Source organism: Rhinolophus hipposideros (genome assembly GCF_964194185.1).
Source record: "Rhinolophus hipposideros genome assembly, chromosome: 5".
In the NCBI taxonomy this organism is placed as follows: domain Eukaryota; kingdom Metazoa; phylum Chordata; class Mammalia; order Chiroptera; family Rhinolophidae; genus Rhinolophus; species Rhinolophus hipposideros.
Window position 1 is genome coordinate 98,286,119 of NC_138051.1, and position 20,029 is coordinate 98,306,147.

The 20,029-nt window shown below is 46.9% G+C and overlaps 1 protein-coding gene across 4 annotated transcripts in view; it reads left to right on the top strand.

Moving 5' to 3' along the window:
* Window positions 1-20,029, top strand: part of EVL (Enah/Vasp-like) — a 139,383-nt gene that overhangs the window by 18,087 nt on the left and 101,267 nt on the right. Inside the window, exon 1 of one of the 4 annotated variants that reach the window (XM_081048436.1) lies at window positions 12,980-13,179. The exons of 2 other annotated variants lie outside the window; for them this stretch is intronic. In XM_081048436.1, coding sequence (XP_080904562.1) covers window positions 13,157-13,179 — 23 coding nt within the window. In that variant the 5' untranslated portion in view covers window positions 12,980-13,156. Of the gene's footprint in view, window positions 1-12,979; window positions 13,180-20,029 lie in introns of those variants that run through there. One more of the 4 variants, XM_081048439.1, reaches the window with a different exon arrangement.

The following is a 20,029-nucleotide window of genomic DNA, read 5'->3' on the forward strand; positions in this document are numbered from 1 at the left end:
TGTTGAAATCCAGCTGTGTTTGGCTCCCACACTCAATACTGCTGCACTGTACAGACGGTCCCTGACTTACGGTGGTTCCACTTGGATTTTTGACGTTGCAATGATGCAAAAGTTATACACGTTCAGTAGAAACCATACTTTGAGTTTTGAATTTTGGTTTTTCCCAGGCTATAGATATAGATATAGGTTTTTCCCAGGCTATCGCGATGCTAGGCAGCTCCCAGTCACCCAGGGGATCTCGAGGGTAAACAACCGATACTCTGCAGTATATTCATTGTGTTAGATGATTTTGCCCAGCTGTTGGCTCTGAGCGTGTTCAAGGACAACTAAGCTATTAAATGCATTTTTGACCTCCGGTATTTCCAACTTATAATGGGTTTATCTGGCTGTAACCCCATCGTAAGTCCAGGAGCATCTCAATTCATTTATTCCTTCTTCATTCATTCAACAAATATTTATTATATGCCTGGTAATATTCCCGGCCTAGGAACTCACTCTCGCCAGCTTGCCCTTTATACGTCTCCTGGGTCTCTAATTTGAGGTATCACCTATCCATTAACGCTATTAGAATAGAGAGTGTTCATATTGTATACTGTCTGTTTGCTGGAGAGCTATATATAAAATGGTATTACTGTTTTTATAAAAATTATACCCGTTCATTGTAAAAATTCAGCAATATAGAAAAGTAGAAGAAAATAAAATGCAAATGACCAGGGATGTCAGTGCCCTGGACATAAGCAGTTAGCATCTCAGCTACATGCTTCCACACACGTCTTTATGCACCGATGTACACATACAAAAGCATAATAATAATGAACAGCTGTGTGCAGTGAGCGATCCTGAAGTGGCTCTGGGCTGAGCCGCTGCACGTGCCTTATATCATTCGATTCTCACCAGAACCCCGTGAGATCATCACGTTCCCGCATATTACTCCGAAGGAAACTGATGCTCAGAACACTGAAGTAATTTGCCCAAGGTCAAGTAGTGGTCAGCTCTCTGAATGTGAAGACCGAGCTTGGAACTGCAAGGCTGTGTTGTACATAATGGTGCCTAAATGAGACGCACTGGATGTGCTTCTGTGTAACTTGCTTTTCTGTCTGATTTGTAGAGTTGTCTATTATACAATGGTAATTCACAATTTGTAATAATCCTCTAATATTTTTACTCAGCTGTAGTAATGTCTGTGCAGTTAACGTAGGACTATTTTTATAATGACTCTTGGTGTGCGCTGTACTTTATTTGACCAATCCCCTGTTGATTGGTATTTATTTAGTTTATTGCTGACTGAAATCAACATCTTTGTGGCGTTTTGGTTTTCACTTGTTCTGTGGTTGTTAAGAGCAGACTCTGGAGTCAGGCAGGCTGCTTTTGAGTGTGATCAGCTCTGCGACTTTTGAACTGCAATCCTGGGGAAATTATTTCATCTCTGTGCCTCAGGTTCCCATCTGTAAAATGGGAAAAAGAGAAGAACCTAACTCTTTGCCACGCCCCCCAGGATTAAGTTAATGGGTACAGGTCAAGAGCAGAGCGGTACGGGGGCCATAAGAACAGTGCAATGAATGTTAGCCCTTCATGTGGAGTGGTGGCTGGGGTGCTAGTGGGAGTTCCTCACTGAGGGGCCATGGACTGCTTCCTGGGAGGTGTCTGTGGAGCCCTTCCGCTCACTGTGAAGAAGGGAGCACTTTGAGAGGGTGTGTGTTACCCTGTGAGGCCAGCAGCATGAAAGTTTGTATTTCCTGGGATCAGCAAATGCCCTCGGGGCCAGAAATGGACTTCTACGCTCATTTGCCTTCTCAGACCCTTTTTACATTCTCTTCAGTTTTAGCCTAGAAATTCCTTACCATCTACAGCACTTTGATGCGTTTGGAAGTATTAGTTGTTTGTTTTTTAGCTGTTTTACCTGGATTTTTTGTTTGTTTGTTTTTTTCACCAGGAGCAGCGATCTACAAAACCTAGTTCGCCATTACTGGGAGTGGCTCTGAATTGTTTTGGTTTTTTTTTAAGATCAGTGCTGATCTTTAATATTTTTTTTAATGAGTATCTGTATTCTTTTTTTTAACTGAGAAAGGGGAACAGGACTTTATTGGGGAACAGTGTGTACTTCCGAGACTTTTTCCAAGTCAAGCTGTTGTCCTTTCAGTCTTAGTTGTGGAGGGCGCGGCTCAGCTCCAGGTCCAGTTGCCGTTGTTAGTTGCAGGGGGCGCAGCCCACCATCGCTTGCAGGAGCCGAGGAGTCGAACCAGCAACCTTGTGGTTGAGAGCCTGCACTCCAGCCAGCTGAGCCACCCGTCCGCCACTGATCTTTAACCTTGAATCACATCCTGGCACTCATGGGAAATGATAATTTGTGTGCCACTCGCAGGAGTTGGATTTAGCTGCCTGCAGTGGGAGTGACCTGCCTCGGGGGCTGGGGCTCTGGCCACGGGGTCCAGATGCCAGCTCACCTTACCTTATGGAGGCACACCAGTTGGGGACGCAGCTGGAGAAGGTGCAGTTATGAAAGAGAGCTAAACCTCCAACTCAAAGGGATAGACACTTTTTAGAGAGAGAGCATAGTAGGTACGGAACAGTGTTTTACCACCTTGCCACTGTTGACGTTTTGGGCCAGATAATTCTGTTATGGAGGACTGTCCTGTACATAGTAGGATGTTTAGCAACATCCCTGGCCTCTACCCCCCAGGAGCACCCCCTACCCCGAGTTGTGATAGCTAAAATTGTCTCCAAAGAGTGCAACTGTCCCCTGAGGGGCAGAATCACTTGGTGTTGTTAGAGCAGCCAGTGGTTCTTGAACTTGAACACCATCAGAATTCCCTGGGGGGATTGCTGGGTATAATGATACTGCTTGTGGACCCCACTCTTGAGAGCCACTGGCACAAAGGAAAAGCACTTAAATTAGAAATTAACAGACTTCAGTTCTGATTTCAGCTTTGACAGTAGTGGTGTGACCCAAGGTGCTATGTTTTTCTCCTTCTTGAGGAGATCCGACTGGCATTTTTCTTAGGTCACTTACCACATTAATGAAATCTATTAAACCCTTCAAAGTCCATATTCTGATATAGTAAAGTGATGCTCAAAGTTTGGTTCATTCCATCCTGTGTCCTTTTCGTCCTCTCTTTTTCTGTCTTTCTTTTATTCAGTATTTACTGCGGGGTCCGAGGAAGGTAGTATCAGAGGAGAAGTGGATAGTTTGAGAATGAGATTTAGAAAATCATCCAGTGCTCATTTCTCTCCTGCTAGTGAGTATCCATTTTTTTCCAAAGAACTGCCGCTCCAAATTCAATCTGCTACCTAACAAATCCAGCCCAGCATCAGCAATCCACGGGCAGGCCTTAATCCGTTGTCTTCATACCTGTTCGTTTAAGCAGGACGGTTATACACTGGGTGTAGGAGATTTTTGTCAGGAGGGATATAAACACCGCTGCAGACTCCTGCAAGTGAAAACGAAGAAGCAGTGCTATTTTGGATGAGGAAAAAAACCCCCTTGTACATTTTAGTACGAAATCAGAAATAGAGAACGCCTGATTGTCAGAAATAAAATGTGAGAAAAAAGAAAAACTAGCTTTTTGAGGGAATAAAACACATTTATCTAGAGCAGGATTTCTCAAATTACAACTCTCATAGGCACGTATTCATGTACTTTCTTTATCATTGTCTCTGCCTTTGCTCTAGGTCCTTCCCCTGTGAGAACATGTGTTAAATGAAGGCTTCCCTTTCTAGTCTAGGGCTTTGCAGTGCAGTTGTAGGTTAGGAAGGGATTGCATGGTGAGACTTGGTGCCTAGACTCCAGACCTTAGTGTTCAAACCACAGGGAGGGGCAGCTGCTGTCTTTGGGGGCCTCAGACGTGCCTTCAGACCTGTGTGGTCCGATTTTACAAGTACATATTTACACTCTACTTCCCTACTTTCAAAGTCAAATATCGTCATCCTTGCCTTGCCAGTAGGTGCCAGCAAGTCCCAGTGTTCATTTATTTGGTCTCTGCTATGGTTGGAATGCTGTGTCTCCCTACCCCACCACCCTCTAAATTCACGTACTGGAATTCTAACTCCATGGGATTGTTTTAGGAGGTGGAGCTTTTGGGGTGATTAGGTTTTAAAAGTGGAACCCCTGTGAATGGGATTAGTGCCCTTGTAAAAGAGACCTCACAGCGCTCCCGGGTCCTTCCCACATGTGAGGATGCAGTTGAGAAGTCCTTGACCTGAAGACAACCCTCCCCTGACCACGCTGGCAGCCTGATCTCAGGCTTACAGCCCCTCAGACTTACAGCCTGTGAGAAATAGCCACTGTTTATAAGCCACCCAGTCTGGGGGGTTTTGTTAGGCCACAGCCCGGTGGACTACGTCTCCATTTCTGAAGGCTCCCACTGAACTAGTCCCCAGAAATTTCCCTCCTCACTTAGCTTCTTGGGAAACACTTAACATACTGGAGCCTTTGGGAGCCATTCTTTCGGTTCTTTCGAACATTTAATTAATTAATTTGTTTATTCATTCCAATTCCCTAGCCTTTGTGGAAAATACAGATCTGAACAAGATAGTCTCTGATTTATTACATCTCTTCTGACTTCATATTATTGTGCCTGTTAGTGTGGGTGGGGTTTATATGTGCCTCTGTTGTGGGTTTGGTTTGTGACTTCCAAGTGCTGGTATATTGGAAAGAAGGGGAGGGATAAGGGTGGGTTTGTGAAGTTAGGAGATTGGAATTAATATGGAAACTGCTTCAGAGTAGCCAGAGCCTGGACGACGGGGCTCTGTGAATCAGACGGTCCCATTCTCGTCTTTAAGAGGCCCACAAAGTGATAGTTGGAGATAATTCAAAGAAGCGCTGAAGGCTGGAAAGTTCTGGAAAATAGGGCCCCCCCAAATTTCAGGATGATTTGACCTAAGAAGACTAAGCAATAGTTTAGAATCGACTTCAATCATTTGAAGGATTTTCACAAATAAAGAAGCTGTAAATGCGGCAGAAGCAAAAATGGACCAGATAGGAAAGAACTTGTTATCAACCCGTGCATTGGAATGGATAGTAAGCTAAGTTCAGATATTTTAGGAAAATTAGCTAAAACTTGGAGAAAAGGCAGAAAGATTATTGTGTGCCCTTTCAGTATCACTCAAAAGCGTTGTTTAGCAAGCCCATCTGAGAAGACATTCTTGGAGAAGACTTACTTTGTAGAGTTAAATGTTGACTTGTAGAAAATTGTAAAGTTACAAATTATTTTTTGTCCAGTAGAGATCTAAAATTGACTTCTGTTTAGTGGAAAAGATAACCTCAAGGTTATGGTTTAATTGCTCTGTACTACATTAACCAGCTTTGTAGCCAACTTTGCAAGATTATCACAGCATTCTTTCGCCACTGACTATATGTATATATACATATATTAATAGTATGTTTCTTGTATTACCTTTGAACCAGCTTTGCCATCCTGCTGCTTCCCTCTTTAATGAGTTAAATCAATCTTTGACACTTATACTGTATATTTATCTGTATGAGAGTTACGTTTTAGCTTTTTGAAAATTATACTTTGACAGAATGAGTACCTGTTGAGGAGATAAGCGTCTTAGGTGGCTAGGCTGAGTAGGGTTTGAGTAATTAGCCCTGAATTCCCATCGTTACGGGTTTTTATCCAGATTCTGTTTTGGTCACTTGGGTAGTAAGTTGTATTTATGGATCATGTAGCGATATGGCCTGGATGAATACTTAAAATTGCTGCCGTATCAGGATCTCAGAGGGCACAAAGTAGAAAAGGGTCATTTCTTTTGTTGTTAATAATAGTACAATTATTTATTTTCGTAGCACTTTCAGTTTACAAAGTACTGGCACACCTGCTATTGTATTTGGCCCTCACAGCTTCTTGGTGAGGGAGCAGAGCAGGAATTATTCTCCACGTTTTGCAGGTGAATAAGCTGACACTCTGGACTCTGACAGATAAAGTGACTTGCCGGAGGGTACGCAGCTGGTAAGAAGTGGAGCGGGGGCTGGAGCCCCACTCTTCGCTCTCCCAGCTCATGGCAACTGCATAATGGAACCGGAATTCAAGAGGATCTTGACACGAACAGTGAGTTGAAGCGGGAAAATACCCACATGCTAACATAGGAACTATAAAACCCTGTGTGACGGCTTCACACATGGTGCGAAGATTCACCATCGCTGACTCTTCGTTGTAGTTTTCTGAGTGTGTGTGGTCTGCTGCTAACTGCTGGCAAGGCCTGCAGTGTGAATCTGCTCCCACCTCCCTCCCTCTCGGGGATAGAGCGGTGCGGGACACACAGCAGGTGCCCAAGGAAAAGTTCTGGATTGAATATATGAATTTGCCTTATGTGCTTTTATCTTCCGTGTTCTCCCTCTGTTCCTGGTAAGATTTTCTTGGCAGATTTCTGTCTAGCTGAGTGACATTGGAACAGCTGTACTTGTTCATTCCAAAGGATAATCTGCCCTTCATTTGATGCTCTCACCAGAAAGAGGACTGCTGACTTAATCTAATTTCATCTTTTTATGAAATCTTCTCTCTAAATCTCCAAAGTGCTGATTCATTAATTCAGCAGATATTTAATGAATAATTCCAGCTGCCAGGCCCTGGGATGGAGTAATAAAGGTGCGACAAGGTCTTCCGCTCACTCCTGGAGCTTACACTTCTTTGGCTTATGGTCCTGGTGGTGGTCTTAGCATTTCTATTGGAATATTTTCCGCCTTTGCTCTGCTTTACTAGTAATCTAAGAACCACATGAAACAACTCAGTTGTGAGAAAGACTATCTGTAAAACATACCTAACTACAGTCCATCAACTTCTCTCTTGTCTTCTCTGCCCTCTGAGTCCAGACCCCTCATCTCTTACCTGGAGTGTTGTAACAGCGTCTAACTGGTCTCCTCACTTCCATTTTTCTTCTAAAATGAAAACCGGTCATGTGACTGCCCCCTAAATCAAACTCTCCAGTGGCTTTCCTGGGTGAGAAAGCCCTGTCTGCATCTCCCTCTGTTCCTCCTCTGTTCCGACCACACTGTATGAGAGGGACGAAAGCCACACTTGTCACCGTGGGCCTTTGCCACACTTGTCACCGTGGGCCTTTGCGCCAACTGTCTTCTCTGCCTGCAGTGACCTTTCCCTGATGTTTGCTAACTGTTCCCTGCTTGTCAAATTTCAGCTTAAATGTCACTACCTGAGGGGGCCTTTCCTGTCATCACCTCTTAGTAGCCCCCACGCACTGTCTGGCATATTGCCCTATGTTATCATCTTTTTCTTACTCCACATCTGGCTTCCTCCATGAGAATGGAAGCACCGCATAACTAAGGGGTGTGGCAGTCGGGGCGCTCTGTGCAGCATCTTGAGTGGTACCTAGCACTTGGTTACTCTTCGAGTGTTGGTTGAGTGAAAGCAAGGATAATTTTCAATAACCTGGTACAGATATTGAGAAAGTGCTTATTTGGGGAGAGGCATTGGTGTAGCCAGGAATGCAAAAATAATTACCGATGAACTCCTACTTTTGGGTAGTGAGGGGTAGACTGAAAATGTGTCGTAATTGTGTTTGCTTTATGATAAAACGCTTTTGGGGGGTAGCTTTTGTTAATAGAAGTAAGGGATGGCTTAATTTAAAACTTATTTTAAAGTTAAATATCACTTTAGAAGTTCAGTTGAATTATGTAATTTGGGGGAAAGATTTAGTTCAGAGTGTAGGACTCACACATTTCTTACTGATTCAAGAAGCGTTTTAAAATTTTTGGAAATGTTAATTCAACTGGAATAAAAACACATTCACTGAATTCAAAAAGGTTTTGACCAGAGACCTACTATGTGCCCAGGAATGTGTTGTGCCTTGGGAAGGCTTAAAAGGGACTAAAAACAAAGGTCACTGCTAGTGGGCTTCCCATAATTTCAAAATAGAAGAATTTGGGGGTGGGAAGGCCAAGAATTAGAATGGATTTTCTAGGAGCTGTATTTTTGCATAGCAAACATGCTGTTTTTACTTAGATTGTTTGTATATTTCAGATGACGATTATAAGGAGCTAAACTCCTAAGGTACCTTCTGTCCGTGCCCTCCGTGCCTGTCCTCAGCGACTCTCAGCAGGTTAGAGGCCTGAGACAGGTAATGGACAATGGCTACTCCTCAGCCCAGGGCGATATGTGAGATTAAAAATACAAGCCTATTGCCTGTCAGGCATTCCGGAGTTGTGGTGGTCACCATGGGCTGGGGTTGGTGTTAGGAGGGGAACTCGATGCAGTTTTGAAGCATATGCCGCAGTGTTAACTGCCGTAGATGGTGGTCCATGTGTGCCAGGGGCTCATCTCTGGGGCACCCCCAGATGTGCTGTGATCCCGTCTTCGGATTAGGACACTGAGGCTTACACGGGTAAGAATTTGCCCGAAGCTTCTCAGGTTGACAGTTGAACTGGATTCAGAAGCACACTTTCCCAACCTCTGTGGAGAGAAGGCGGAAGGAGGAAAGCTCTGGAACAGGGGAGGTGGCGTGAGTAAGTGTGCGGGGTCAGTGGGGATCTGGTTGGCACGTGTGGGAGGTGTGTGGAGGAACTGAATGCCAGGCTGGGGGCGAGACTTCATTCTGCGGGTTTCAGCTGGAAGGTGCCAGGACAGGTGGCTGTGTGCAAGAGGGGGAGGAAGGCAGGCAGGAAGATGGAGGTGAGGGGAGTCTTAATTAGAGTGCGGGAGGTGAGGCTCCAGTGAGGACACTTACAAGTGCCTCTTGTCTCCACTCGGCCTCCTGCTTGCTGGAAAAACCCACGGATGGGCCGTGAGGAAAGAATCGTATTTTTAGTCGTGACTATAACTGATTTGCATTTAAGTCTCCTCCTAGTTGTCTCTGCGCAGCTCAGCAGTGCGCGTGCACCTCTGTAAGTGTCAGAAGAGTGTTTCTGTTCTACTTGATGGGAACGTTAGACTCTTTTCGTTTGCTCCGTCTTTCTTTTGATGCACATACATCGTATCAGGGCTGTGTGCCTACAGCCTAACACAGTGGGAGAGGAGACACTGCTTGTGGGGCCGCAAGTGCACAGGACTTGACACTCTCCAACCGTCAGCCTCCAAAAGAGCTGGGGTGAGGATCTGGCACCGACAAGTCCGAAGTTCACCTTTTTGGGAAATTGACCGTTTCATGGGGAAAGAGGTTGCTTGCTGCACTTGGCTACCTGTTAAGCTAAGGGCACTGTTTCAGATAGATTTCAAACATCCTTCTCATTTAGCTTCCCCAGTTGTCAGGGGCCGGGGGACACCTCATGTTCACCGTCATGTTTTTGTTCAGTATCTGTTTGTTTCTGGAGATGCCAGCATACATGTCCAGTAACTGCAGCAGGCCAGGCCCAGATGGCAGCAGGGCCCAGTCAGGAAGTTTTGGTGCTTAGGAGAGACTAGAAGGAGGGAGTGAATCCAGATTAACGAGGCTGAGTGTGATGACAGCGTGGCGAGGCCCGGGGTGCTGGCGCTGATGGGCTGCCAGGTCACTTAGGCCAGGTGGCTGCGCACTGTGGCCGGGCCTGTCCCTGCTGGGGAGAGAGGAGACCCTGCAGCAGGGACTCAGGCTCTTCAGTCTTTTGGCCAGAACTGGCTACTTGGATCCATTTTCTGTTCATTTCAGCTTTACCTTCCACGGAAGTGGTATTTTAGAAAACAGAAGGCTGAAAATTTAGCCTGTTCCTTGAAAGTGACAAAGAACACAGAAGTCCCAGACTAGGAACATGCTTTCTCTGAGCCTTGAGTCATTGGTGGACGACCTGGGATGACTTTTTTTTCCAGCACTGTGTGGTCACAGAAGTGCCATTGAGTGAGGTGTGGAGTGGTCAGGAGTCAGGGACCCTTATTTATGTCCCTATTCCTAACACTTTGGTGTTATCGGTTATCAAGAGGTCACATGGGAGCACCCAGCCTTGGAAGCAGACCCAGTTCCCAACCTGGTCCTGAAGCTATGTCAACTCAGGTTTCCAGCCCTTCCTTCCTGGGGCAGCTGAGGCTCTCTGGAGCCCTTAGTGGTCTCTTGCCTGGCCATGAAATCTGGGGATTAGCCAGGGTCCAGCTGGATGAAAGAACCCCAGAGAGAGATCATGTCCCAGCCCTGTCTCAGGCACAGGCTGCCTGGCAGTCTCTCAGGGAGGCAGCCTGAGGCAGTTGGATCATTGGTATTGGGACCCCCAGAGGGCACAGAGGTTCAAAACCTTGGACCTGGGTCCAAGTCATTGCTCTGCCACTTAACAGCAATATAACCTTGGCCAGGTTACTTAACCTTTTGGCATCCAGTATCTTATTAGTAAATTGGGGGATCTCATAAAATTCTGTTTAAAATACACTTGGTGCTAGGATTTGGAGATTTTTTACCATTTCTGTCCGCTCTGCGCTCTCCCTTCTGAATGGCCCTGAAAGAGGCGATTCTTGAGTCACTGGTAGAGAAAGGCACGAAGTCCAGAGGTTCTCCATCCCACCAGGCCAGTCACGCTGGGCCTGCCTGGTGGCCAGGGGAAAGGCCAGTTCCCACTGGGCCAGACGGCTGGGAGTTAAGACCCCTGCTGCTCCTCTCCATACCTTGCAAAGAGTGCCAGGAATGGAGGTTTGGCCTTTCTACCACCCAACAAACCCATCACGTAGTACTGAGTGTCTCCTTGCCCTCAGGAAGCTTGCAACCGGTTGATAACCAGCTGCCCCATCCCCACTCATCTAACTAAACCTGTAGTTTAATAAATAAAAACATCATATATTTGTATTTGGTGTGGGTGAGTTGTTCTTCCTAAGACTTAGGTCAGCTCCAGTGCTTTATTTTTTAACTTAGGATTTAGGACAGTGATTTTATACACATATCCACACATCCCTTGTCCTGAGAATCACAGGACAGCAATACCTTGCTCCTCTTCCCCTCAAAAAAAAAACAAAACAAAAGTAAACAAGCAACCAGTGAACGGGCAGACAGAACACTTGAGTGAGGCGGGTGGCCTCAGCATGAAGAGCCGGCAGCTATCAGCTCTGCCTGGGGAGACCGGCTTGTGAAGTAACAAAGGGGAGGAAGAGTGTTCCTATAAAATCTGTGTACATGATGAAGACCACTCACAACTCCACTGTCCCACCTTGTGGGGTCCTTACAAGCATCCTGTGACAGAGGCATGGGCAGTGTGCACATTATTCCAGATGTACATCTGGGGAATCCAAGGCTCGAGACTACGTCACTTGTCAGGCATCACAGGGGCAGAGCTGGGACTTCAGCCTGGTTATTTAATGGCTGACTCCTGTGTTTTCTGTTGTGCCATGATTCTGCCCACTAGAAGGTCTCAGGCAGAGACTTGTCCGGAATACTGTGGGAGACGTTCTGGATCCGCCTAGTTGATGATTGCTGTTTGGTGTGAGGGACCATGGGGTTCCCCAAAATTTCTTTCTCACTAATCAGTCCGCCTCAGTTGGCCATGATCGCTTCATTTCTTTGCGGCAAGCTCTGGACTCTCACTTCTCTTCATGATAGAGGTAACGTAAGAAGAGGGTGCAGTCATCCCAGAGCACCTCATACAAGAACCAGGTCACTCTCCCTGGTAGAAAGCTGGACAGAAGGAGGTTCATTCAGCAAACCTGTCAGACTCTGTACCAAGCACTGGGAATACAGAAACAGTCTCCCGCAGCCCACGTCCTCAAGGACCACAGATGCATGGGGCGCAGCACGCTGTTTGGCAGTGCCGCCGGCAGCAGGGAGAGCGAGCAGCTAACGGTTCTGGGGACGGAGCCGAGGGAACAGTGTGCGCTGCCTGGAAGGGTGCAGGTCACGTAGGGGGCAAGGGATAATCTGGGCAGTTGGCCCATGGACCAAAGAAAGGAGGTCCTGGCATATTTAGGGAACTGGGGTTGTCTGGCTGGATTCAGGGGTTTGTGAAGAGTTTTAATGGAAGAAAGAGTTGGAGAAGTCAGATTCGGTGTGCTGGGCGGAGGCGTTTTCACTTAATCCTATGGGCATTGAGAACTAATGCAGGGTTCAAATAGGGGGCATGAAAATCAGATTTAGAAAAATTGCTCTGGCAGGTTTTGAGAGAAGGGATGGAAAGACCAGTTGCTAATACAGCAGACCAAGTGAGAAATGCTGGAGGCTTGATGCTGAAGGTGTGAGCTCAGGCCGTGTGTGGGTGTGGGGAAGGGTCAGATTCAGAGAAACCTTTTTGAGGTAGAATCAGAATTAGTGATTATATTTGTGGTGTGAGGGAGAGAAAAAAGTCAAGAGTGACTCACAGGTTTTTATTCAAGATCTGCCTCCCTTGTTTTATACAGATTTGCAGTCCAAATGAGAAAGACTCTTCTTAATGGCAAGTTCAGAATGCAGTCGCAGCTCATTTGCCAGATCTTGCCAGCTTGGGCTTTACAAACTGGTAAACATTTCCCTTTTTTGGCTGACATCTCGTTTCTTTTTTTTTTTAAACTTCTGTTCTGAAATTATTACAGCAATTTTTGTACATCAAGGAATTGATAAGAGCCTGGTACCTATTAGATACTCAATAAATGAATAACCGAATAAATGAGATCAGCCATCACGATTGACCTAGAAGGTCAGGTTGTTCATGGTAAAGAGGTGGGCATAAAATGGGACTTTAGTGATTCCAAAGCAGTTCATGCATTTGTGATAAAGTAATGCTTGTAGGGAAGGGTAAGATTCAGAATTCTGCAGAATTTTCAGTACAGTGTAGCTGGGTATCACTACACCATGTTCAATGACCACGGCGGTCATACCTGGTCATTAGAGCAGCAGCAGCCACAGGAAGATGAGGTAATCAGGAAGACCGCAGTAGAACAGGTTGCATTCTCATTCCTTTTTGCTTTTGCCCCCCTGCAGAATTCTGGGTGGAGGTGGGATGTGTTCTGTGATTCACCCAGGATCCCAGGCGTTCCCGGGGTTCCACTTATTTCCCTGGACTAATCCAGCTCCCAGCCTGGAGCCTAAGCATACACTGCATTAATCAGACTTGCTGGAATGATCACATGGTTTTCGTGCTGCCTCCCCTGTTAGCTGCCGCCTGTCAGCAGCTGGCAGAGCTGGCGGCTGCAGGCCCCTGTCTGCAGAAAGCCTTTTACTTCAGAATCTTGGGGGGTGTGGAAACCCCGCCTCTTTTTCCTGCACTTTGCACCATCTGACTGACTAAATGGTTGTCCTCCAAACCAAAAAGGCTACCAGACAATCTAAGGAAATTGTCTCTGTCTAGGTCATGTTCGCATTTGAAGAATTCAGGTATGCTCTGGGTTTTCTACATCAGTCTGCCGCTGGGTTTTTGTTCTCGTAGGTTTTTGCTGTGTAATGCCAGCTTAGGTTCTGGCTGGTTCTCCGACAGAAAGGGGTTCTTTTCTGCATTTGGTGGGGTTTACCCCTGTCGGGGTGGGTGGGAGGCACAGAGGTGGTGTGGATCCAAGGTGTTTACCGCATGCACAAACGCAGCGTGGATAATTGGTATGATGGTGTGTAAATTTGCAGAGGACCCCACCTTGTGCCTTATTTGAGGTGCTGTTGCTGGTGTAGAGTTATGAATACAGAATGGTAACTGTTTATCCAGAATGAGTCTCTGGCTATCTTTTTGTTTTTCTTCCTTTGTCAAACTCATGGAGTCTACTGCTCTGTTAAAAAATGCTAATGGTAACAGCGAATTCTGCACATCTGTCTGCTCAGCTGAGATTTGATTCGGGCTCTGATTTTCCTCATTGTCAATAGCAATCTCGTGTCTGGCCAGTTTCTGGGAAGTAAGTGCCCTGAATGTTTTGTTAACAGGGCCCTTCTTTGCTTTTGCAAGCTTATCAGCTGCTCTATTATTAATGCTCCAAATTAGAGTCTTTTGTGAATCTTACTGCTTCTCTTTCTTCCACCTCTTCTCCAGGAATCTGTCCCTGGGTGTGAATGTGGGAAGGGATGTTCCCACATTCCCACAGAGAGAGTTTCTAAGACGTGAAGAGAAGGAGGTGGAAGGGAGGGTTATCTGATCACGCGTGTGCATATTTCCATGTCTTTGGAACATATGGAAGAGAGTGTATCTGTGTGTGTGTTTCTAACCTCTGACAGCTTCTCATTTCTCAAGAGGAATTTCTGTGTATTTTAGAACTGAGCATAAATACCAGGTCGATGGTCAAAGAAGTGGCTGTGCGGCACCCTCAGTGCTGCTGCTACAGACATTAAATGTTGATAGAGTAACCACTTTCCATTATTTGTAAGAGGAAACTAGAGACCTTTCCATCAAAATCAAGGAAGTAGATGAGAGGATCGTCAGATTTCCACAAAGCAGGGCTACAAAGGTGGCCCTTTTTATAAACTTGGGGCTTTGGATCCAGGAAGTTATTCTTTGTTTAATAGCATGTTCCTGCATTGTTTCTAATGGACTAGGCTTGTGCAAAGGATGTTCTTTTCATGCAACATGCTCTGGTGACATGGGGCCTGTGCCCTTACACAGTGACCAGAACTTACTGTTTTATAATAGCTCCACTAATTACTAACAAGAACTTATTAAATATTTGACATATTACAGTAGCTCGTTCCTTAGGGAATGAAACAGGAGTCCTGGGTTCTAATCCCAGTTTCAAAATTAGCTTTTCTGATCCTTGTGAGAGTTACAGAAGAATTTTGTAAATTATAGAAAGTAGCATAATTATGAGCGTCGTATTTGATTGTTAGCATTTAATCTAATGGAGTGAGGCTTACCTGCTGCCTGGAACAAAGCTTCGCTGCATTTCATAGTTAAGGGACACGGACATGTATCGACAGAGCCATCCCGTTGTGTGGCTCCTCGCCCAAGAGCCCAGAACTGGGTCTGATGAGGTGGAAAGGGGTCAAGGTAAAGGCCACTGCACTGCTGACCTGAGAAGTGGGGCCTCCGTGGAAAGTAGGGCAGAAGGAGGAAGCCTCAGACCCGGCGTCAAGCTTCTGCCTGAGCCGGCCCTGAAGAGCGTGGCTGGGTGTGATTGCATTGTGTGACGGCTGCTCAGCACCAGAGAAATGGCTTTCTTCTTCAGTCGCTGGGTTTGCGTCTGCGGGGGCCAGGTGATCACGGTGGGGCAGCAGAGACTAGAGGAGCTTAGCCCGTTCGCTTAGGTCAGGGTGGCTCCTGTCGTGACCTGGAGAGCTCGCGGAGCTCGGATTGCTCAGGCCCCCTTCCAGAGGTTCAGATCCAGAAGGTGTGGGGCGCGGCTTGAGAACCTGCATTCCTAACGAGTTCCCAGGTGATTCTGATGCTGCAGGTCTGGGAACACTGGCTTGGGGAAAGCAGACGTTGTCACTGAGATGGGAAGTCGGAGGCAAAGGCAGAATGGAGATACAGGTGGGAAAGAAATCAGGAGCCAGAAGCAGCAGCTCAAGTACAGGCAGGAGGACCCTCAGAGCGTCATGGTCACGGGGAGGTCAGACCATGGCCATGTCACAGCAGCCCTCCTCCTCCTGGGAGGCCTCAGGGCAGTGGGAAGAGGAATGCGGGGTGGGAAGCAGGCCTTGGCTTGTAATCCTGATTCTGTCGGGCACTACTTTGTGCACTGGGCAGGTGTCTCGATATTTCTCCGACTCCATTTTCTCAACTGAAAAATGGGGATAGCAGTTCTTGTCAAGAAAATCTATAATGCTGTCAGAAATAAATGAGGACTTAAACTTTATAAATTACAGCACTCTTTCTACATGAATGTCAAGGGAGGAGAGGGTGCTGGGGGTGACCCCATCAGCTTATCCACGCATGTTTATGGGCCTCCCGTGTGGATACACCCCTGCATACACACAGCCCAACCCTGAGAGCATAAGGGCCACGTTCATTTTAAAAAGGAAGTCTGGTTTTGATACAGACACATGTACATACTGTTGGTCCCTATTGGACTACGAGTTCTCGAGAACTTTCATGAATCCTGTGTTTTTAACTCTGCTTCCTTCGTGCCTAAAACTGCTTGACACACAGTAGGCCTTAATAAGCAGTTGACACAAATCGTTTTCACGAGGATTTAACAAGGAAATGCAGGCAAGCTATCTGGCCGGCTCAGGGCAGGCCCGGCCTTGGTGCCATGGTGGCCGCAGAACGTGCTAGTTCAGAAGAGCACGTCGAAAAACTGACAACTGACCTGAGAAAAATGTGCAAAGTGTCCTCAGCACACCCCAGTTGCCGGAGTGCCAGAGAACTCCAGTCACATTTCCTAAGGAATCTCTACAGATGATCTTACTCTAGAACGTGCTGAAGACTCTAATGATTCGCTCGGGCCCGGGGCCCAGCCTAGAGCTGCAGAATCCCGACCGTGTGAGGCCGGGCCAGCGTTTCCCATCCGTTAGGGGACTTCTGCCTGCCATTGACCACAAGTCTGTGTTGTCCTAACACCAGGCAAGCGGTCCTTGCTGGCTGTTGTGGCAAACACACTTTACTTGTGTTTCTGCCTTTTAAAAAAAACCAAAAACTTCTTCGACAAGATGTGTACTCGACTAATAGTTTAAGGAAACACTTGCCGTCTCTCCACACCACACGCTGTCGTGGGGTAGCACTGGGGCAGCTTTGTGGAACTCTGGAGTGTCCTCCCAGCTCTAGACCCAGAAGTGACCACGTTCCCTTACCGTCCCCAGAATGAAGAGTTTTAACGTGATTTTTGGCTCCATAATCCCTGAAGTGAGAATGGAACCCAAATCAGAGATCACTATTTCTCAGAATTCCTGATACTTGACTTACTCCGACTTATTTGCAGAGGAATGTGGTGTACCAACTCCAAGATCTGAAATCCACGTTAGAACGTGTCAATCACACGAACATGTTACTTGTTGAGTCTGTTTGGGTTTAATTATTTTATTTTTAAATGTTATGGAAGGGCGGAGGTTGAGACTCTAACTAGCTCTGTCTTTATTAATTCAAATTGATATCCAGTCTTGGGAAATGTACCTTTCTTGCCCTTTCCCTGGAATAGTGAAGTGAGTTAAACTGAGTGGTATCAGGGAAGACCTGACATTCGCAACCAGGAGAGCCCACCAGGGGGGTGGCAAGAGCCAGCTCAGCCCCCAGGGTCCTGGGGTGCCTTGAAGAAACAGATCCTTAGGTGCAGATCCTTAGGACTTTCCCACAGGGGCTCGGAGCTCCGTCTCAAGTCCATAGGAGATGGGACAGGGCTGGGCAGGAAGGGAACGTGCAGAGCGTGGTCACCGAGCACCTTCTATGTACCAGACACTGCTCATTGCTTTGCCTGCAGTAACCTGAAGCCACATCGCATCTTATAAATCAAAACAAAGGCTCGGGGACACAGACAGCCCCAAATGTGTGCCTCTACCCAGACCTATCCCCAGGAGCACCTGGTTGGAGGAAGTGGGCAGAGGGTGGAGAGTTGAAGGAGAGAAAGATGAAGCAGGCGAGGGGGAGGGCAGACAATTTCATTGACTTGACAGTTCCGCCTAGTGTTTGTCTGACAAGCCACAAGCAAAATGTTATTTTGGGAAACAAGTAATTTAGCTGTTAGGATGGCAAAGCAGATACGTTTTAAAATACCAATCTATCCTTTCTTATTAAATAAGTGTTACAATTGTTCAGTTTTACTCCAAGAGAGGCAGTGGATCGGAGTCCACAGATTTGGCTTCAATTGTAGAACGTAAACGTAAAGGCTGTGACCTTGGTAAGTCACTTTATTTCTCTAGGCGTTAGTTTCTTCACTTCACTTACCAGGGAAAGGGCTACTTTGAGGATAATATGTAAGAAAGAAGTATATAGGTTATAAATTTTGCTATAATGTTTGTATTTTATATTTGGGGATCCGTGGAAGCTTAATCAGTTAATATTTAACCAGTTCAGGTGCGGGTTTTGTAGAACAATCATTGTTCCCATTCTCCAAACCTCTTTGCATAGCATAATAGTTGTCTCTTATGTTAAAAACAACAAATGAAAAGAAAACTAAGAGGAAAGACTTGAAGTGGACTCAGCTAGAGGAATGAATGAGTCCCGGAACACTTGCCAGCTTCTTAGGAGAGTTGCACAGGCCTCTCCAACTGAAGACGGGAGCCCCTTTCTGCTAGTAGCACACATTCACCGCAGACACTTCCTGAGCACCTACTAAACATAAGCCGCAGGAGAACGCGCCGATACGTGCAATCCTTAGCCGCCTCCAGGACACTGCTGCCCTGGAAAGGTGCTTGGGGTGGGGTAGTCAAGACGAAAGGAGCACGGGAGAAGTGGGAGAAGTCCCCCAGGGGTATGGGAGGGTGCCGTGGGCGGAAGCAGATGTTGCTTCGCTGTGCTGAGAGGAAAGGGGACTCAGGCTGGGGTGTCTTCTGCAGCAAGTCTTGGAGAAGCGTGTGATTTGGGTGGATGAGGAGCTGTTGGGAGGGTTTAGGGGCTGAGCATAGGGGGAAGAGATTTCTGTCATTCTTCTGTAACCCACGTCTGTTTTGTCTTTTCCTCATGATTGGTGACTTCTCTCTGCCCTGAAGTTCACTGCTTTGCAGAGGTAAACCCTTTTCACCTTCAGGGAATGTGTAGTATTCATGGGATTACTGCGAGATGTTTTGCAGTGCTGGCACCTGTGATTTTTCCACTAGTTTTGTTACTTTGAGCAAGTTAATTTAGCTCTTTGTGCTTTAGTTTGCCTCTCTGTAAAACGGGGGTATTACCTACCTCCCAGCGTTATTGTGTTGATTAAATGAGATTACTTCCCTAAAGCAGCAGGGTGCCTGGTATGCAGTAGATGCTCAATAAATTAATGCCTTTCATTTCCCTCAAGCATCAAAGCATTTAATTAGGCTCATTAAATCTTGGACTAATCTAATCCTGGATTAGAAATTGCATAGAAGCCAGGAAAGAGGCCACACACGGAGGATGGAGCACTCCTACACCCCATCCCCCTAGTGTGCAGACTCAGTGCCAGAAATCAGTCCTCCTCGGAAGATCATCCTGTTTGTTGAAATTTTTATGCCACAGTGAAGCAACCATGATGTGATTAATCAGCTGAGAGCTTGGATCTGGGCTCGGTCGTCACACAGATTCACTGGTCTGCGAGATTAATTACGTTCCTTGCAGTTGACACACCGGGACTCTCCAGTGCTTTCTGTCTAATTATGATGCCACCGCCACAGCCCACCACCACGTGTCGGCATTCCCCCGCGCCTGCATACTTAGTCCACAGCACATTATTTAGGGCTCTGCATTTCTCGGTGTCATAGCTCTTTCCAAAGCCTGGCATAGAATAAATGTGTGTTGAGCCAGTGTGGGCTGCATTGACAGGTACGATGTGTGAGGTGGGGACAAAGTGGGTTATGAGCGAGAGCGCGTGGTGAGCGCCCTGCCAACCAGAGGGGCTACTGTGCATCTGATGGGATCCATTCTGGGGGTGGTGCTGTAGGGTGTCGGGGGAGCTTCTGAAGAGCTTCAACTTGGGGATGCTGTGTAAGCTTCTCAACTGGGTGGCCCCTCAGCATCTGAACACAGGAGCCCAGGGTCTCCCTTAACCCACTGAGGCCAAGTATTCAGAAGGGGAACCCAGGTATCTGCATTTTCAAGGTCCCACTGGTGATTCTGATACACACACCCCATTAGTGTGTGGGGAGAACCTGAGCTTGGGAGCCTGGAAACCCTGGGTTCTGATGACACTAACTGTGTTACTTTAGATAAGTCACTTCACTTCGTTGGGACTTGGTTTTTCCACCTGGAAAATAGAAATACTATGTTGTTTACAGAGATGTGGTTGAGAGAGACTAAGGTAATGGCCGCGGGCGGCTTGGAAAGTCCAGAGCACGGGACCATGAAAGGTGTTATCACCTGTGCTTTGGATTCAGCGGGCACCTCCTACGGCCACTGAATCCAGGGGCGGTAAATGCGTGTGACTGGTCCTGACTCCAACACTCGGTCTGTGGCTGAACTAACTCCTGCTGCTTCGTGGTCCTTCTCGGGTCTGGTGACAGCGCGGCTGGTCGTCTGGCTGTCAGGGGTTCATTTTACACTCGCTACCGCCCGAGGAGTTGAGAGCCTGCCAGATGCCAGGGTTGATCTTGCTGTTCATCTCAGACCAGCTGCCCTCCATCTTCATCAGCACAAGTGCTCACGAGAGAAAGCACAGCGCGTTTACTGGCGGCGGCCCTGGGGAAAACACGAGGCCTGGAGCTCCTC